Source organism: Oratosquilla oratoria, chromosome 10 (genome assembly GCF_046742065.1).
Source record: "Oratosquilla oratoria isolate Oo_2021 chromosome 10, ASM4674206v1, whole genome shotgun sequence".
Lineage (NCBI taxonomy): Eukaryota > Metazoa > Arthropoda > Malacostraca > Stomatopoda > Squillidae > Oratosquilla > Oratosquilla oratoria.
The window spans coordinates 16,470,092-16,489,063 of record NC_134786.1 but is presented as its reverse complement, the minus strand read 5'-3'; the positions used below and the strand labels follow the sequence as shown (position 1 = coordinate 16,489,063).

General features: G+C 38.2%; 1 protein-coding gene across 6 annotated transcripts; it reads right to left on the bottom strand.

The window, feature by feature from the left end:
- Positions 1–304: 304 nt before the first annotated feature.
- On the bottom strand, positions 305–18,312 carry LOC143029120 (uncharacterized). 6 transcript variants are annotated; one of them, XM_076191555.1, is made up of 3 exons: positions 18,243–18,296; positions 16,799–17,137; positions 305–3,762 (listed from the first exon to the last, which is right to left on the bottom strand). In XM_076191555.1, exon 3 carries the CDS (start codon positions 2,631–2,633, stop codon positions 645–647), a length of 1,989 nt encoding a protein of 662 aa, XP_076047670.1. In that variant the 5' UTR covers positions 2,634–3,762; positions 16,799–17,137; positions 18,243–18,296; the 3' UTR covers positions 305–644. The 6 variants fall into 6 exon arrangements, with proteins under 6 accessions (XP_076047670.1, XP_076047672.1, XP_076047669.1 ...); XM_076191557.1 differs by having other exon boundaries at positions 16,799–16,910; positions 18,243–18,276; XM_076191554.1 differs by lacking the exon at positions 16,799–17,137 and having other exon boundaries at positions 18,243–18,312.
- Positions 18,313–18,972: the final 660 nt, after the last annotated feature.

The window sequence follows — 18,972 nt, the reverse complement described above, 5'->3', positions numbered from 1 at the left end:
GGGAGTTGTGCCAGTGAGAACTGATGAGGCTTCAGTTGGTCCTCTTCCAAATGTTTTGTCTACAACCCCCATCTCAAGATCTTGCTATCCTCTTCCTTGGGAGGATGAGACAGAGGTTTGCAGGACCTCTAAACTAGATTAAAAACAAGTACAAGACACCCAGGTTCAATATTAAATATGGTTGCATAACTACCCTAACATCTTACAGTTATCACTATTCCTACACCATCTCTTAAAATCAGAATTATACTGGTTAATGAATTACATTATCATCCAGTAGAAAAGGAACCATATTCAAACACTATTTAATATTACAATAATTTTATTAGCATACAAGTGTCATCATAAAGAATTAAAACACTTCATACAATTTCTTCCCACTGTAATTCTTTGGAAATTTCTGACATTTGAAAGTCTGTCATGTGTATAGAAGAGGAGCTATCTTGTATCTATCAACAAGAAAATGACTGACTATTTTCTTACAATTCTTCAATACATTATGTAAATGTAGACACAAAGCCCTTCACAATACCTCAGAACACAGATCAGATTTCTCATTTGGAATAAGCACAACACATAATATAACACATATATCTCTCATAACATACTTGTTTCTTCAATCAGAATAAGGGTAATATCACAACTTAGTCTTGCTGTATTTTCACATGGTCAAGCTTGTACTCCTCTTTGATTTCCATGACCTCCTTTACCCAAGTACTTGTTAAATCACTTGAGATTCCATTTGTATGATTCAACTCCTCCATCAGCTCTTGTTTGACATTTGCCATTTCAATGCCAGTGAGTTTTGAAGATTTACAATCAGAATTCTTATGGAGGTTCTTAGACTTATGATCAGGACTTCCATTGGGCTTAGATTTATAACAAGTACTTTCATGAGGATTCTTCCTTGTCCAATTCTGCACATGGTTCTTCTGGTCACTAGCCTCACAATGCATGCATCTACGAAGATTCTCTACTTTGCATGCTTGCATATTCCTTTTCAGAAACATAGATAGAGGAAATAAATCCTTACAAATATCACAATTAATGAGTTTCTCCCTCGTGTGAGTACGGACATGTTTATTTCGAGTACCGGACCTAAAAAACGAAGCTTCACAAAAAGTGCATTTGTAAGGCCTATCTCCTGTGTGACGTCTCATGTGCATTTTCAGATGACCCGGCATGGAATATGTAGCTTTACAAAACGTACACTCGTACGGCCTTTCCCCTGTGTGAGTTCTCATATGGCTTTTCAAATGACTAGACACAGTAAACGAAGAATCACAAAGAGTACATTTATACGGCCGTTCTCCTGTGTGAGTTCTTATGTGGGTTCTCAGACTACCGGACTCGGTAAACGAAGCGACACAAAAAGTACATTTAAACGGTCTATCCCCTGTATGACTTCTTATGTGGTTTTTCAGGGTGCCACGGTCAGTATACGTGGCTTTGCAAAGAGTACATTTAAAGGGTCGTTCTCCTGTGTGAGTCCTCATGTGTATCTTTAGACCGCCGAGTTGGGGAAATGAAGCGACACAAATCGTACATTTATGGGGCTTTTCGCCTGTGTGAGTTCTCATGTGAGTCTTCAGAGAACCTGACTCGGAAAAGGAAGATTTACAAAGAGAACATTTATGCGGCCTTTCCCCTGTGTGAGTTTTCATGTGATTTCTCAGACTACTGGACACCGGAAACGAAGCTTCACAGAGCGTACATTTATACGGCCGTTCCCCTGTGTGCATTCTCATGTGACTTTTCAGGGTGCCAGGACGCGAAAATGAAGCTTCGCAATGAGAGCATTTATGAGGCCTTTCCCCTGTGTGAATTCTGACGTGGATTTTTAAACTACTGGACTCGGAAAATGCAGCCGTGCAAACGGTACATTTGTGAGGCCGCTCTCCTGTGTGAGTTCTCATGTGGCTTTTCAGAGTACTCGACATAGAAAAGGAAGACTCGCAAACGGTACATTTGTGTGGCCTTTCGCCAGTGTGAGTCCTCAAATGGCTTTTCAGACCACCGGATTGGGAAAATGAAGCTACACAAAGCGTACACTTAAAAGGCTTTATCCCTGTATGAGTTCTCATATGGGTTTTCAGACTACCAGACTCTGTAAATGAAGCTACACAAACACTACACTTAAAAGGTTTTATCCCTGTGTGTGTCCTCATGTGCATATTCAGACTACTAGATACAGCATATGAAGAATCACAAAGAGTACACTTGAAAGGCTTTTCCCTTGTATGTGTTCTCAAATGACTTTTCATCGCACCAAACTCAGAAAATGATGCTTCGCAAAGAGTACAATCATAAGGTTTTTCCTCTGTGTGAATTCTCATATGTTTTTTCAAAGTAGCTACCCGGGAATATGAAGCTTTACACATGGTGCACTTATGAGCTTTTTCCTCTGTGTGAGTCTTCATGTGGTTCCTCAGAGTAGCTGACAAAGAAAAAGAAACTTCACAAAGAGGGCATTTAAAGGTTTTCTCTGTGTGAGTTCTCATATGGTTTTTTAGATTACGTGACATAGAAAATAAAGCTTTACAAACAGTACATTCAAAAGATTTCTCTCCTGTATGAGATACATTATTTTCCATTTTATCAGAATGAGAATTTTTTTTTCTCCGAGTTCTCATATAGCTTTCCAGAGTGCTTGACTAAGAAAATAAAGAATCACAAAAAATATATTTATAGGTTTCTCAGAATACAAGATTCAGGACAATAATCCAGAGTACATTCATAAGGTTTTCCCAAGTTCTAAGCAGATGATCACATCAAGATAACGAAGCTTTACAAATAGTTATCCCTAAGACTTCGCTATGTGAGTTCTCATACTTTTTGAGACAAGATTTGGAACATGAATCTTGACAATGAGTGTATTTCAGGTTTCCCTGTATGAATTCTCATATATCTTTTCATGTTATCTGTAAAAATTAATTAAACAAAAAATACAATTAGAGTTTCTCCCCTATACGAATTCTCACATCTTTTCATAGTACATAAACCACAATTAGAAAAACATAACTGAGTACATCTAAAATGTTTCCCCTTTAGGACCAAAGAAGGAAAATATAGTTTCCAGCAGATTCATGAAGTCTTCTCAGTATCATGTTTCATATGGCTTTTCAGATAACCAGACTTGGAAAAGTTGGATTTACAAAGAATACATCTATTAGGTTTTCCACTTGTGCAATTCTCAGCATTTACATTTTACTAAGAAGAGAATGAAACTTCACATTTAGTACACATTTTTTTCCTGTATGAGTTCACACATCCATTCACATACCACCCATCAAAATGTGTCCATTTTTATAATTGATCATAACTAATATTTCATTAAATTCAAATTTAGGACATGACTTAGAAGAGGATTTTTCTCTATAAGAGTTCACACTAAATTCATTTACATAAAAGTTAGAATCCTTATCCATTTACCCTGCTATTATATATATTAGAACTATGCTGAAAAAGACTAATGAAAAGTAAGAAATACATGGTTTCTCACTTTGATCAACATACATCACAGAATTGCTGGGGAAATAAATATTTATAGTGTTTACATTCATAAGGCCTTTGAGTCTGAATATGATGATTCAGCCGAAGATACGAAATTATTGTACAGTTTGTACAGTTTATGTCTTGGTGTTTTCAACTTTTCATGAGAGAAATCTTCAAAAGAAGCAAGATTATTTCTTCTGTTACCTTATTCTGACTTAGGAATAATTCCTTCCCATGGATGAATTTGAGTCATGTAACTTCTTGTCTCTGAAGAAAAAGAAATTTAGTTACATACATTATTTGATAATGTCTCATAATAACTTTTGACTAAGTTCTTTTTCAAAATAAGAAAGTATAATTTTTTACAATATATCATAATCAATATGCTATGAAAATTTAAATGAATATATAAAGAACTTGCATGTATACACCCCTCTACACTAGTTACTTGTTTGATAAATGAGAATATTCTTTTTATCTTTTCTTTCTTGTGAGTGCATATCACAAAGGGGTGGTTAAGACCCAAGTTGTTGAGCCTGTTCTGCAATATTTGATTATTTGTATGTTACTAACTTGTAGTAGTGTTTTGGGTAACTGCAGGTATATACTGGTACATTTCTAAATACCATGATGCTTGGGTGGATATTTTTTGTTTTGAGGAATACTGTTGGGAAATAAAAGTACTGTATACCGGATACGAGATTCCAAGATCTAACAAAATTAAATCTGTGGCCTCATGGCCTCTGGCCATTCATAAAAAAAAAAAAAAAAAAATAAATGAATAAAATAAAAAAATAACATAAATAAGCACATACATGCATATACCAAGTGCTTTTTCCCTCTTACAAGGGAGGTAGCCAAAATCAAAGGCATAATCTACTCCCAACCATTTCATTCCCACATACTCCACTCCCATTCACCACTCATCCTTCCTCTCTTTTCTTTCCTCCTCCTGGATGACAGGTCATCCCTGCATCTTGCCCACTGTGCTAGGTCAGAAGCAAGACACAGCACATCCACAGCAAGGCAGTTTTATTTAATCAGGGAGCCTCCCTCTCCATTTCCTCATACAGAAAAAGAGAAGACGTGAAGAAATCCCTTCAGGCTGCATCATTTCATTCACACATACTTCTTAACCCCCCATCCCCCTACCCATTCCCTTCCATGCATCACAGCATCATCCATATACAACCATTCTCCATTCATCCCTATCTTCTCTCTTCTCCCTTCCTTCCTCAACAGACAACCCCCTCTTTCCCAACTCCCCTTTTACCCTATCCAACCACCTCATCTATGGTCACTTCCTTATGTTCACTCCATCCACGTCTGCCTTCTACACTTCTTTTACTAATCTTTCTTCACTTGTTTTTTCTATGTGCCCAAATCATCCCAATACTCTTTCATCAACCCTATATCCTAACTCTTTTCCACCCCCGCTCTCCTCTTCACCTCATTTCTCAATCTATCCATCCTAGTAACCCCTACCATACTTCTCACACATTTAGACTCTTTCTTCCTCCCTTACGTTCCATGTTTCTGCCCCATACAGTGCTGTCGGCACAATCAACCCTTCATAAAATATACTCTTAGCATCCATTCCCAAATGTCTATTTCTCATTACAATTTTTAATCCCCCCAAGGTATTTACTTGTTTCTCAATCTACATTCTACCTCCACTCTTCCATTTCCCACCACATTCACCCCCAAGTATCTAAAGCTATCCACTTCCTCCAGCCTCTATCCCTTAACCACTTCCGTACAATGATGCCTACATAGGCGTCATGAGGTGCAAGTGGGTATATGAGGGTGTCAGTGTCGGCATCTTGATTATATATATATATATATATATTTTGTTGTTGTACATGAGTTACACCTTGTTTCTGTGAACTGGTTTGATCATGTTTTCTGTGTTTATTACTACCCAAAGTAAAAAAGAACAAGTAATACAGCAGTGACTTTATGTTTTATAATGCAAGTAGTGTGATGCAAATTATATATGGCAGCCAATGCTGCATGCAAGAATTTTTAGTTAATACTCACTTCCATTTTGCTGCCATCCTCTCCCCTTGTACATCTCATCACCTTACATTTACCCACATTTATCTTCAACTTCCTTCTTTTGCACACCTTCCCAAACTCTATCACTAACTTCCTTAATCCCTTCTCTGATCCTGTCAAAAGTACAGTCATCAGCAAACAACAACTGGCTTATCTCCTAATTTTCTCCCTTTTCTTTAACCTTCTCCAATCCCTGGCCCATTACCCTTGCATCTACCTTTCATACCAATCCATCCATGTATAAATTGAATAGTCATTATTGCAACATGACACATCCATGGCAAAGTCCCACTTTACCTCAAACCACTTGCTCTCTCCATTTCTGAATCTAACACAGGCTCTACAGCTCTCATAAAAATTCTTGACTACTCTTAACAGCCTTCCTCCTATCCCATATATCTGCAATACCTCCCACAGTTCATTCCTGTCCACCCTATCATAAGCCTTTTCCAAATCCATAAAGCCCCAAAAACCATCCTATCTTTTCCTAAAGTTTTGATGCAGTCCCACCTTTACCCCAAACCACTCGCTCTCTGCATTTCCCATTTTAACAAAGGCTTTACTACACTCATAAAAACACTTGACTGCTCTTAAAAACTTTTCCCTGATCCCTTATATCTGCAATACCTTCCAGAGTACCTTCCTGTCTACCCTGTCATAAGCCTTTTCCAAATCTATAAAGGCCTGAAAAAATATCCCTACCTTTTCCTAAAGTTTCTCCCTGTCTTATCGGGACTGAAAGGGGAGGTCCCCAATTAAATGAACCAGCCTTGCTGTGGATGTACTGTTTCTTGCTGCATTGTGTTTGACCCAGGGCAGTCAGTAAATGCAGGGATGACCCATCATCTATGAGAAGCTGAGATGAGAGGGGTGAAAAGGATGGTAGAGGGAACTGAAATGGTTGGGAATAGGGAAATGCCTCTGATGTGGCTACCTCCCTTATAAGGGGGAAAAAGCTCTTGGTATATGGATAGATATTTTATAATATGAGGTATTCTAACTTATGTGATGGTTATTTGTACGATATACTGAGTATGTAATGAATTTACATACATATACCAAAGGCTTTCTCACCCACCCACCCCCATGCAATGGAGGTAGCCAAAAAACAAAGGCATAAAAGCCACTTCCACCCATTCCATCCCCACATACTTCACTCCCATCCACCCCCTCCCTCCCTCTTATCTTGGCTCCTCCTGGATGACGAGTCATCCCTGCATCTCATCCACTGCCCTGGGTCAGAAGCAGTGTCACAAGACACATCACATCCACAGCAAGGCTGCTTTATCAAATTGTCCCTTCATGCAGAAATGAAGAAGACAGGGAGAAATCCCTTCAGGCTGTGTCAATTTATTTTTCACACATATTTCCTCACCCCCCATCCCCCACCCACTCCCCCTCATGCATCACAGCATCATCCTATCTTCTGTCTTTTCCCATCCTTCCTCAACAGACATTCCCCTCTTTCCCAATACCCCTTTTACCCCATCCATCCATTTCATCCTTGGTCATCCCCTTATGTTCACTCCTTCTACCTCTGCCTTCCACACCTCTTTTACTAATCTTTCTTCACTCATTCTTTCCATGTATCCAAACCATCCCAATAATCTTTCATCAACCCTATCTCCAAACTCCCTTTCCATCCCCATTCTCCTCACCTCATTTCTCACTCTATCCAATCTAATAACCCCTATCATACTTCTCAGGCACCTCATCTCAGGACAATATAAAATTGGAACCAAGGAGGTAAAGAAGGAGAGATCCGAAAAAGATTTGGGTGTAATTATCTCAAAAAATTTGTCCAATGATAAACAGATAAACAAAATTGTCAGAGAATCCTACAACTTGCTAAGATCAATAAAAGTGGCATTTACAAATTTGGACGAAGAAATTATGAAAAAAATATTGGTCACACTGATAAGGCCTAGACTAGTATATGTGGCAGCATTGTGGTCACCCAGTACCAAAAAGAATATAATGAAAATAGAAAGAATCCAGAGAGCAGCCACAAAAATGGCACCTGCACTTGCAAGCTTGTCATGTGAGAAGAGATTGGCTAAACTGGAGTTACCGACTCTGGAGCAAAGAAGGAGGTGACCTACTGACCATCTACAGAATCATGAAGGGCACAGAAATACTCAATAGTGAGGACTTGTTAAACTGGGACAAGAGAAGCACAAGAGGACATGGAAAGAAAATAAAAAAACATAGCTACAGAAGAGATCTGAAGAAAAACAGTTTTCCACATAGAGTGGTGGACACTTGGAACAAACTGGACAATGAAATAGTATGCACAAAAACCATTCATGAGTTTAAGAGCAAACTAGACACTGCGAGATACAAAGGCGGGACACCACGAGCGTAGCTCCCCTTCCCGCAAAATACAACTTGGTAAATAGATAGTTATAGAAGAGATCTGAAGAAAAACAGTTTTCCACATAGAGTGGTGGGCACTTGGAACAAATTGGATGAAAAAATAGTGTGCGCAAATACGATTCATGAATTTAAGAGCAAACTAGACACTGCATGATACAAAGGCAGGCCACCATGAGCATAGCTCCACTTCCCATAAAATACAACTAAGTAAATACATACAAACTCCTCTCTTCTTCTCTTATGTTCCATATTTCTGCCCCCATACAGTGCTGTCAGCACAAGCACTCCTTCATACAATCTCCTCTTAACATCCATTCCCAAATGTCTATTTCTCATTACACTTTTTAATCCCCCAAGGCATTTACTTGCTTCTCTCAGTCTACATTCTTCCTCCACTCCTCTCTTTCCTACCACATTTGCACCCAAGTATCTAAAACTATCTACTGCCTCCAGTCTCTCTCCCTTAATACTCCCAGTCTGCTGCCACTTTCTCCCCTTGTAAATCTCATCTTATAAGGGAGAAAAAGCTTTTGGTATATGTATGTAAATCTCATCATCTTACTTTTACCCAAATTTACCTTCAACTTCCTTCTTTCGCACACCTTCCCAAACTCTGTCATTAACTTCCTCACTCCTTACTCTGATCCTGCTACAAGCACAGTATCATTACCAAGCACAACTGGATTATCTCCCATTTTTTCTCCATTTCCTTTAACCATCTCCAATCCCTGACCCATTACCCTTGCATCAACCTATCCATGTATAAATTGAACAGCTGACATAACAACCTTTACCTCAAACCAAATCTACAGCAACACTTCTCACCAACTGGACAAAAGAACACAAATACATACCTCATCTCTACATCAACAACACTCTAATACCACACACAAACACACCGAAAATTCTTGGTGTAACATACGATACATCCATGTCTTTCAAACAACACCTCACAAACATAAAAAACAAATGCACACCTAGACTTAACGCACTTAAGTCAATCACTGGAACAACATTTGGACAAAACAAAGAAACTAATATAACAATATACAAACAATGTATACGCTCAGTGATGAATTATGCGAGTCCTGCATGGGCTCCTAATCTCAGTGAGACACACCACAACACCCTTCAAATCATACAAAACAAAGCCCTAAAAACAATTACAGGCTGCACAAATACATCACCTACAGACCATTTACACCATGAAACAAAAGTCCTCAAAGTCAAGGAACACCTCGACATGAGAGGCACACAAACACTTGCTGCAGCCACCACAAACACATCACACCCGTTACACTACATAGCAGAACACCCACACACACCAAGAAACATTAAAACTACACCCAAAGACCTTTATTACACAAAGATACTCTCTTCTCTTCCTCCACAACCACCAAATACCAGCCTCCGGAAACATATTCATAATCATATCACTCACTGCTCCATTAACACACTGAAAGACAACACACTGCTGCATGCCAGACCCCCTGATATCCACCCTTCTGAATCCTCTCTCCCACGTAAGGACAGAGTCCACTTGGCCAGACTGCGATGCGGTCACCACCCAGCACTTCTAAGCTACCAGAGGAGGCTGGACGACCGTGTTGTGAACAGCTGCCCAGGATGTAACACTTCACCCCATACCATACAACACATAATGGAAGACTGCATTATACACAATCATGCACGCAAACAACACAACATACACTCTATAAAGGATTTGTGGGAAAACCCAGTCTCGGCTGTGGCCTTCCTTGGGGAGACGGGACTGCTCGGACAGACAGTCTAGGGAACGACAACAACAACAACCTTTACCTCAAACCACTCACTTTTGACTGCTCTTAAAAGCTTTCCTCCTATAGCATATATCTGGAATACCTCCCAAAGTGCCTTCCTGTCTACCCTGTCATAAGACTTTTCCAAATCCACAAAGGCCCATAAAACATCCTTACCTTTTCCTAAGACTTTTTCACATATGTCTTAACACAAAAATCTGATCCATGCAACCATACTAGTCCTAAACCCACACTGTTCCTCACCAATCACTCCCTCTGTTCCTCTCCTAATCCTTTCAATCAAGACCCTCCCATAAGCTTTCCCAACTACACTTAACAAACTGATCCTTCTCAAACTCACTCACTCTTGTCCCCTTTTCCCATTGTAAAGTGGAACTATACAGGCACTCCTTCCTCCAGCACTCTACCCTCTCTTAAACAAACATTAAATAACCTCACCAGCCAGTTCACCATAACTGTACCTCCTTTCTTCAGACATTCTGCATGACACCCATCCAACCCAGGTTCATTACCCATCATCTTAACAACTGCCTTCACCTCATCTTTCCTTATTTCTCCTCCATTTTCCTCACTCTCCACGGTCATTTTCTTAGCGCTTCCCACTGCAACTACCTTTCCCTCCTTAACATTTAGCAACTCCCTAAAATACTCTGCCCATCTTCCTCTTACTGTCGTCTCTTCCATTATCATCTCTCCATCTGCTCTATTTGATTCGCCTCCCCTTCCTCTCTTAATTTCTTTCCAAAACATCTTTTTATTACTTTCAAAATTTTGTCATACTCTTACTACATTTTACATATGCTCTCTTCTTTGCCTCCTTTATCTTATGCTTTACTTTTTTTCTCTTTTCTTTGTACCTCATATGATTCTCTCATCCTATTTTATAACCAATCTGTGAATAATAGCTTCCTCTCTTCTACAGCTTGCTTCCTCATCCAACCACTCACTACCCTTTTTTCTGTTTCCTCCCATCCTCCTTGTTCCACACACCATCTTTGCACACCTTGTGACTCCCTCCTTGAACCATCACCATTCCTCCCCCACTCCTAGTTTTACTCTTTTATTCCCTCCCACTCCTCTTTCAGCTTCTTCTTGTACTCCTTTTCTTTCTCATTTAAGCAGTTCACTTTAAGCACCTCCCTACCTTCTGTCCTTTTTCTCTTTCTCCATCTATCCTCCACTCTCAACTTACCTTCCATCAAAATATTATCTGATATTCCCCCACTCTCTCACCTTAGAACATGTACATCCTACTAACTAAAAACCATATCTAGCAAATACAGAACATGTATATCCTACCAAATAAAAACCATATCTAGCAAATACATATTTATTGGTTATCCTAAAAGTTTGGAAATACATAAGGTATATTGTTGACTAACAAATAACCTTAGACAGAGTTCTTATATATATGGTACATTCATTTACAGAGAATAATTCAGAGTATTAATAATGGGAAAAATTAGCGCAAAATTCCTTTTTTTTTCACAAATCAGAAAAATACCCTGTACAGTTGGCTGTGGTAAAAAAAGAACAAATGAATGGAGTGAAGTAACAAAAGTGAAAGGCATCAATAAAGTAACTTGCAAGCATTACAGTGCTGAAATCAGTGCTAAAACTGAGAAAATAATAACTCACTTAAACAAATTCATAAAGAGACTAAAATGGGCAAAAGTCAGTCACTGAAGCTGACTGGCATTGGCAGTGAGCAGTCTGATGATGACTCATTAACCTCTTCAATACGAGTCAAATATTTGTGCACACATTAGCTGCCTGATATACCATAATGTATCACAATATGTGCATTATAAAACATTAGCTCTGGAGTTAGAACAGAACATCAACAAAAATAATCAAGATATCTTGTGGGTATTCAGAAGTTGCGATGAGTAAGTAAGTGATTATGCAATAAGTACAACAGAATCACAGGAAAAGGCCCTTGATAAAGTAGTGACTTTTTTTTTTTTTTTTTTTTTTTTGCAAGCAATATCTCCTTTCTAGCTACTGAAGGAAAATATTTCAAAGAACTTATGAACGCTGCTTAGCCAGGATGTTCACTACCAGCAATGAAGAATTTTGGAGAACTACTAGACAAGTACATGAAAAGGTAGAAGAGAGCCTGTATTTACCTAGTTGTATCTTACGGGAAGGGGAGCTACGCTCGGTGGTGTCCCGTCTCTATATCTCGCCATATCTAATTTGCTTTTAAATTCTTATATTGTTTTTGCACACACTATTGTTTCATCTAGTATATTCCATACATCCACCACTCTGTGGGGAAAGCTGTTCTTTTTCAGGTCTCTTCTATAACTGTCCTTTTTGAGCTTCCTTCCATGTCCTCTTGTGTTTCTCTTATCCCAATTTAGTGAGTCTTCTCTATCAAGGACTTCTATACCTCTCATAATTCTGTAGTCAACAAGTCACCTCTTTCTCTTCTTTGTTCTTCCGAAATCAGTAATACTAGTTTTGAAAATCTCTCTTCATATGACAGTTTTGAAAGTGTTGGGGTCATCTTTGTATTTGCTCTCTGGATTCTTTTAATCTTCCTTATGTTCTTTTTAATACTGGGTGACCATAGTGTTGTTGCATACTCCAATTTTGGCCTTATCAGTGTGACTAGTATTTTCTTTACCATTTCTTCATCCAAGTGAGTAAAAGCCACCTTTACTGATCTTAGCATGTTATAGGTTTCAACGTTATTTTGTTTATCCATTATCAGGGGACATGTCCTTTGTGATGATTACTCCCAGATCTTTTTCAGATCCCACTTTCTTTACCTCCTTTGCACCAATTTTATAGTCCTGATATCCTTTTTTTACTTTTTCCAAATTCCATTATGCTTCATTTCTTAATGATGAAGTCCACTTCACACTTCTGACTTTATTCCAAAACCCTGTTCAGATCTCTGTAGTGAGTCACAGTCCGTTTTAATACTCACTTTCTTTAACAGTTCTGTGTCATCTGCAAAGAAGCTCATGTAACAATCCACACCCTTGTCTGTGTCATTCACATAAATAGCAAACATTATTGGTGCTAATACTGAATCAGTTGAATGACTGTGAATGTACTTTAACATTACTCATGGATGGGTGGTCTTCTGTAAAAAATTAACTTATCCTTGCTTCTTCAGTACATACTGGGAAAGGTACATTCTTGCTGCAGGCCATCAATTCAGGAGCTAAAAAGAAAACTGCAAAATACTGTACAATGTTTGTGTCTTCATCTGTCCATGAAATTATAGTATAATAAATGCCTTGTGTACTGATAATGAAGCAAAAATTAAGCTAATGAGTATCTTATGAAGAATGAAGATAAACTAAAAGAAATCTTAACCACTTCAGTACAAGTTAAATTCTCATGTGCAGCATTGGCTGCTATATGTACAAGTCATCACACTACTCGCATTATAAAATATAAAGTCACTGTTGTATTACTCATTCTCTTTTACCCTGAGTAATAATAAACACAGAAAACATGATCAAACCAGTTCACAGAATCTGGGGTAACTCATGTACAACTAAAAAAAGAAAGAAAAAAGAAAGAAAAAAAAAAAAAAAAAAAAAAAAATATATATATATATATATATAAAAAAAAATATATATATTTATATATACATATATAATCAAGAAGATGATGGCAGCATCCTCATGTACCAACTTGTGCCTCATGACGCCTACATAGGCATCATTGTACCTAAATGGTTAACCTATGAATGTTCTGCTCACTACCACATTTTACTTGAAAAGGTATTTTCACCTCAGGCAGTTATGAAGCATGCAGTGGATGTACAGAAATATTTTCACAATCACCATCAACCACATAGATAGCTGAAGGAGAAAGGTGGAGTAATGCCACAAATCCTTCATGACACTCACTGTAACAGTCAGAATAATTGTCAATTTTCAAAAAGATGTTTTGGAAAGAAATTAAGAGAGGATGAGGAGGCAAATCATGTAGAGAAGAAAAGGTAAAAGGTGCAGATGAAGAGATGATAATGGAAGAGACGATAATAAAAGGAAGATGGACAGAGTATTTTAGGGAGCTGCTAAATGTGAAGGAGGATAGGGAGGGAAAGGTATTTGCAGTGGGTAGTGCTAAGAAAATGACAGTGGTGAGTGGGAAAAATGGAGGAGAAATAAGGAAATATGAGTAAGATGCTGTAATGATTATAATTTATCTTATATTATTTGTTTTTGTTTTGTTATCATTTGTCTATCTGATTTTCATTTATTATTAGTTATATGTCCCCCTGGTAAGGGGGAAAAAAGCCTTGGTATATGTATGTATGTATGTACAGTATATGTCAATTTATTATTATTTACTATTTACCTGTTTGTTTATTATTTAACTATACCTATGCATTTATTCATGTATTTTATTTGTTATTTACATTATTATAGTTTTTATTTATTATTTTATTATTAATATGATTTTTTTTTCGCATCCGACCTAGATATGGATCAAAAGGTCTCCTGTCGGCATGCTCCGCCTTTGTAATCCTTTGAAGGCAGTTGTTAAGGTGAGAGCAGGTAAGGCACCTGGGTTGGATGGGTGTCATGCAGGATGTCTAAAAAAAGGAGGTACAGTGATGGTGAACTGGCTGATGAGGTTATTTAATGTTTGTTTAATAGAGGGTAAAGTGCAGGAGGTCTGGAGGAGTGCCTGTATAGTTCCAATTTACAAGGAAAAAGGGGACATATGTGAGTGTAGTAGTTTCAGAGGGATAAGTCTGTTAAGTGTAGTTGGGAAGGCTTATGGGAGGATTTTGATTGAGAGGATTAGGAGAGGAACAGAGGGAGTAATTGGTGTGGAACAGTGTGAATTTAGGATAGGTAGCGGTTGCGTGGATTAGGTTTTTATGGGAAGACAGGTATGTGAGAAAGCTTTAGGAAAAGTTCAGGATGTTTTTTGGGCCTTTATGGATTTGGAAAAGGCTTATGACAGGGTAGATAGGAAAGCACTGTGGAAGGTATTCCAGATATATTTTAAGAGCAGTCAAGAGTTTTTACAAGAGTAGTAGAGCTTGTGTTAGAATCAGAAATGGAGAGAGTGAGTGGTTTGAGATAAAGGTGGGACTTCACCAGGGATGTGTTATGTCACCTTGGCTGTTCAATTTATACATGGATGGGGTGGTGCAAGAGGTAAATGCAAGGGTAATGGATCAGGGATTGAAGATGGTTAAAGGAAATGGAGAAAAATGGGAGATAAACCAGTTGTTGTTTGCTGACAACACTACGTTTGTGGCAGGATCAGAGGAGGGATTGAGAAAATTAGTGACAGAGTCTGGGAAGGTGTGCAAAAGAAGGAAGTTGGAGATAAATGTGGGTAAAAGATGATGAGATGCATAAGAGGAGAAAGTGGCAGCAGACTGGAAGTGAGTATTAAGGGAGAGAGACTGGAGGAAGTGGATAGTTTTAGATAATTGGGTGTGAATGTGGTGAGAAAGGGAGGAGTGGAAATGTAGAATGTAGATTGAGAGAAGCAAGTAAATGCCCTGGGGGATTAAAAAGTGTAATGAGAAATAGACATTTAGGAATGGATGCTATGAGGAGATTGTATAAAGGAATGATTGTGCCAACAGCACTGTATGGGGGCAGAAACATGAAACATAAGGGAGGAATAGAGGAGTTTGAATGTGTTTGAGAAGAGGTGCCTGAGAAGTATGATAGGGGTTACTAGGCTGGATAGAGTAAGAAATGAGGAGGTGAAGAGGGGAACAGGGGTGGAAAGGGAGTTGGGAGATAGGACTGATGAAAGAGTATTGGGATGGTTTGGACACATGAAAAGAATGAGTGAAGAAAGATTAGTAAAAGAGTTGTGGAAGGCAGAGGTAGGAGTGAACATAGGGGGTGACCAAGGATGAGATGGATGGATGGGGTAAAAGGGGCACTGGGAAAGAAGGGGATGTCTGTTGAGGAAGGACAGGAGAAGACAGAAGATAGGGGTGAATGGAGAATGGTTGTGTATGGATGATGCTGTGATGTATGAAAGGGAGGGACAGAAACAGTCCCACACTAGTACAGCCCCTGCCATCCACTGTGGGGGCCATGGGTTTTTCACTTAGTGGAATTCAAGAACTCTTTATCTCTCTAGAAAGCTTTAGACTTCTGTGTTGTATTAGTATTGGTTTCAATGTCACCAACTGAAAGTAGTAGAAAGGAAGCCAACTAAAAGTTGTAGAAGGGAAGCAGTAACCAGTTGTCAACTCTCGTACAAAAATAAAGATCTTGGGCCCAGTCTGGAGACCAAATGTCAGTCCCTCAGGGCTGCACCTCCAGATGGTAGTGAGGGGGTTGACAGGTTTTGAAAATGAGCAACAGGAAGATGATTCTTTCTGTTATCTATCTTGTAAGACTATCTATAGAAAATACCCATCATCTTAATGCCCTGTCCCACAATGTATTATTTAAACACCACAGATTATTACATAGCCACAAACTACTGAAACACAGTGTTTAGGGATGCTATCTACCCCTTAAACTCCTAGTCCTGCATTTTTTTTCTCACATTCTGGCATGAATTCCTCATCATCTATTCTGGTACCCTAAGGGCATTTTTAATGTCCTTTTCATATTAAGTTCTCTGTAATTTGGTATAAATAGTGGGGATGTTAATATTATGTGGATAATGGGTGAAAATCCATTTCCAACTGGGCTCAGACCTCAAAATAATGGTAAATACTGTACAGGGTTTAAGACAGTCATCAGTTGCCCCTTCTAGATCATACCATATTTTCTAAGGAAATTGGTTTTAATAAAAATCTATTGGAAACAAATAACAAGTGTTATCTAACTTTTGAATTAGTAAAAACAAAATGTTAAAAACAGGAACATACACCATTTTTGTCATCTTTTATGGAATTCAATCAGTCAATCCATTGCCTTATGCCTCTTGCAAAAGACCAACAACTTCCAGGTAGATTGTTATACATATGTCTGAGTAGTATGCTGTTGGCGTTCTTTTTATGTTTAGTTAGATGTGCTTGTGTGATATAACAAGAACTGTGTACCTATTATTTTCAGAGTTAAATAATAATAATTGTTACTACAAGTTTTAAGTGGAGAACTTACATCCCCAACATGGCTGGTAATGGTCCTCCAGTCTTCTAACAGATCTCTCAAGGAAGAAACTTTGGACTGCTGTCTGTGTTGTACTGGTGTGGGGTTATTTCTTTGTCACCAGCTGAAAGTAGCAGGATGTAAACAGTTGCCAGTTGTCAGTTTTTCATGTGCGAAGTGTAACAAATACTGCTAAAGTTGACATTTATTTTGGGCAAGTTCAGAGACAGAGAGTGAGTCTTTCAAGGTTGCACCTCTTGGTGGGACCTAAAGGGTTGACAGAATTTGAAAGTGGGGAGTTCTGTTGACCATCTTGCGAGACCACCACAAGCAGGTACCAGTCACTGGTCCCTGTGGAGTTAAAGACAATGAGTAACCTAATCTAGCCTAATGCAATACTACCTAGAATACACCTGAAGTGAGAATAGGGGTCAGACATGTTTTCCCCCTTCTTCATTAGAAATCACAGCAGGTGGGTGTAACAGTAAAACTGGCAGACTTATGGACAAAGTTTCTCATTCTAAAGCTTAAATAACATTATTTGTTTCCAAAATATTAAAAGAGCATTATTTATTCCCAAGATATTTTACTTAAAATAACTTAATTATTGAAAACAATGACTGTAAAAATATATATCTGCTAAGCAAAAATGAAAAAGATATAACTGGTTACCATGAGAAACCCTATGAATACCAAAATCACAGAAAAACTGTGGTAAAAGCATAGAATAGAACCAGTTATTTTGATAATATATAGATACCAGAAAATCAAGGAAGAACCTGATACATATGATAATCATATGCTATATACAAGGTCAAGAAGACATAATTTTCAATAAGTTGTGCCAATCACATTGTGTACCTACAGTATAATTTTCCAACAACTATTATTTGTCATTATTATAAGTCATGAGTTTCTCAGTTATCTGATGCAAACAGAATTCCAAACACATTAAGATTTTATTTTCTTATATCACAAGGGGATTGTTGTAGTATTTTCTGACTTATTTACCATTAAGTTAAACATATCTAGTGGCTATAGCCAGGTATCCCATCAAAAATTAAAATCCTTCCAAGTCATAGGCAATCATTATCATACTGAAATTCACCTGTCATTAACAGTACACTGCATTTAGTAACTGAACGCCCCAGTGCCCTCTATATTTCATCGACACTGCAATGTCACAATTCCCGTTCCGTTAACATGGAAGGCTGCTTTGTTGTTAACAATCCTGGGCATGGGTATATTTTTACTAATGTAATTTCATTAGGTGTCCCTCATTTTCTCTACCTTACGGTTCTCTGACAGCACCTTGCAAGTCTCATAGAGCTACCTTAAGCCTTCGTCATCTCGGTTCATAACTACAGAACCATCACTGGAAGTAAAAGCTCGCGCTTAGTTGCTGTTATTTCAATTCAGTTCAGTACTAAGAAGAATCGTGGGACATAAACTCAACCTTGTCACTTGTCATTGGTCCCCACTTCCTTTACGTTTGTTTACGTATTCGCCGCCTGTTTAAATGTTCACGGTTGCGCTCCATGTATTCTTTTGTTTTTCTACGTCTTGTATTACACATTGCTCTAATACACTAACTTTACCTTTGAACACTTTAAGAGAAAAATACGTAGAATGAGGAGAATAAATAGGAACAGAAGGAAGGGGAATGAATGGTGGAATTAATGAGTACGAAAGCGGCGTAAATGAGGCAGTCCTGCATATAAGGAATAAAAAAACAAAAAACAAAAAAAAAACGAGGAGGAATATGAGTTATGAAGGGACTCAAGACGAGGGAGACCAAGAGAAGAGCAGATGTGAGATGTGGTAGATGTGTGAGAATAAAAAAAAAGTGTTTCGAAGACATTGACAGACTGGAAAAAGTACAACGGCGAGCCACAAAACTGATTCCAAATATAAAAAATATACGAAAATCGACTAAAACACATGAATCTGTTTTCCATAAAAAAGCGTAGACTCAGAGGTGACTTGATACAGGTCTTGAAGATTTTAAAGGGAATTGACAACATCAAAAGTGACAAAATTTTCACATTGAATGAAAATCAGACAAGAAACAATGGTCTCAAACTGTCCGGAAATAGATTCAATTTGGAAGTGGGTAGAAACAACTTTGCCAACCGTGTAGTTAATGAATGGAATAAACTCCCTGCACAGGTAGTGCAATGTAGTTC

What these genes read in the sequence shown, in the direction of transcription:
- LOC143029120 (XM_076191554.1), bottom strand. Translation starts at nt 2,633, where the DNA reads ATGAGAACTCGGAGAAAAAAAAATTCTCATTCTGATAAAATGGAAAAT.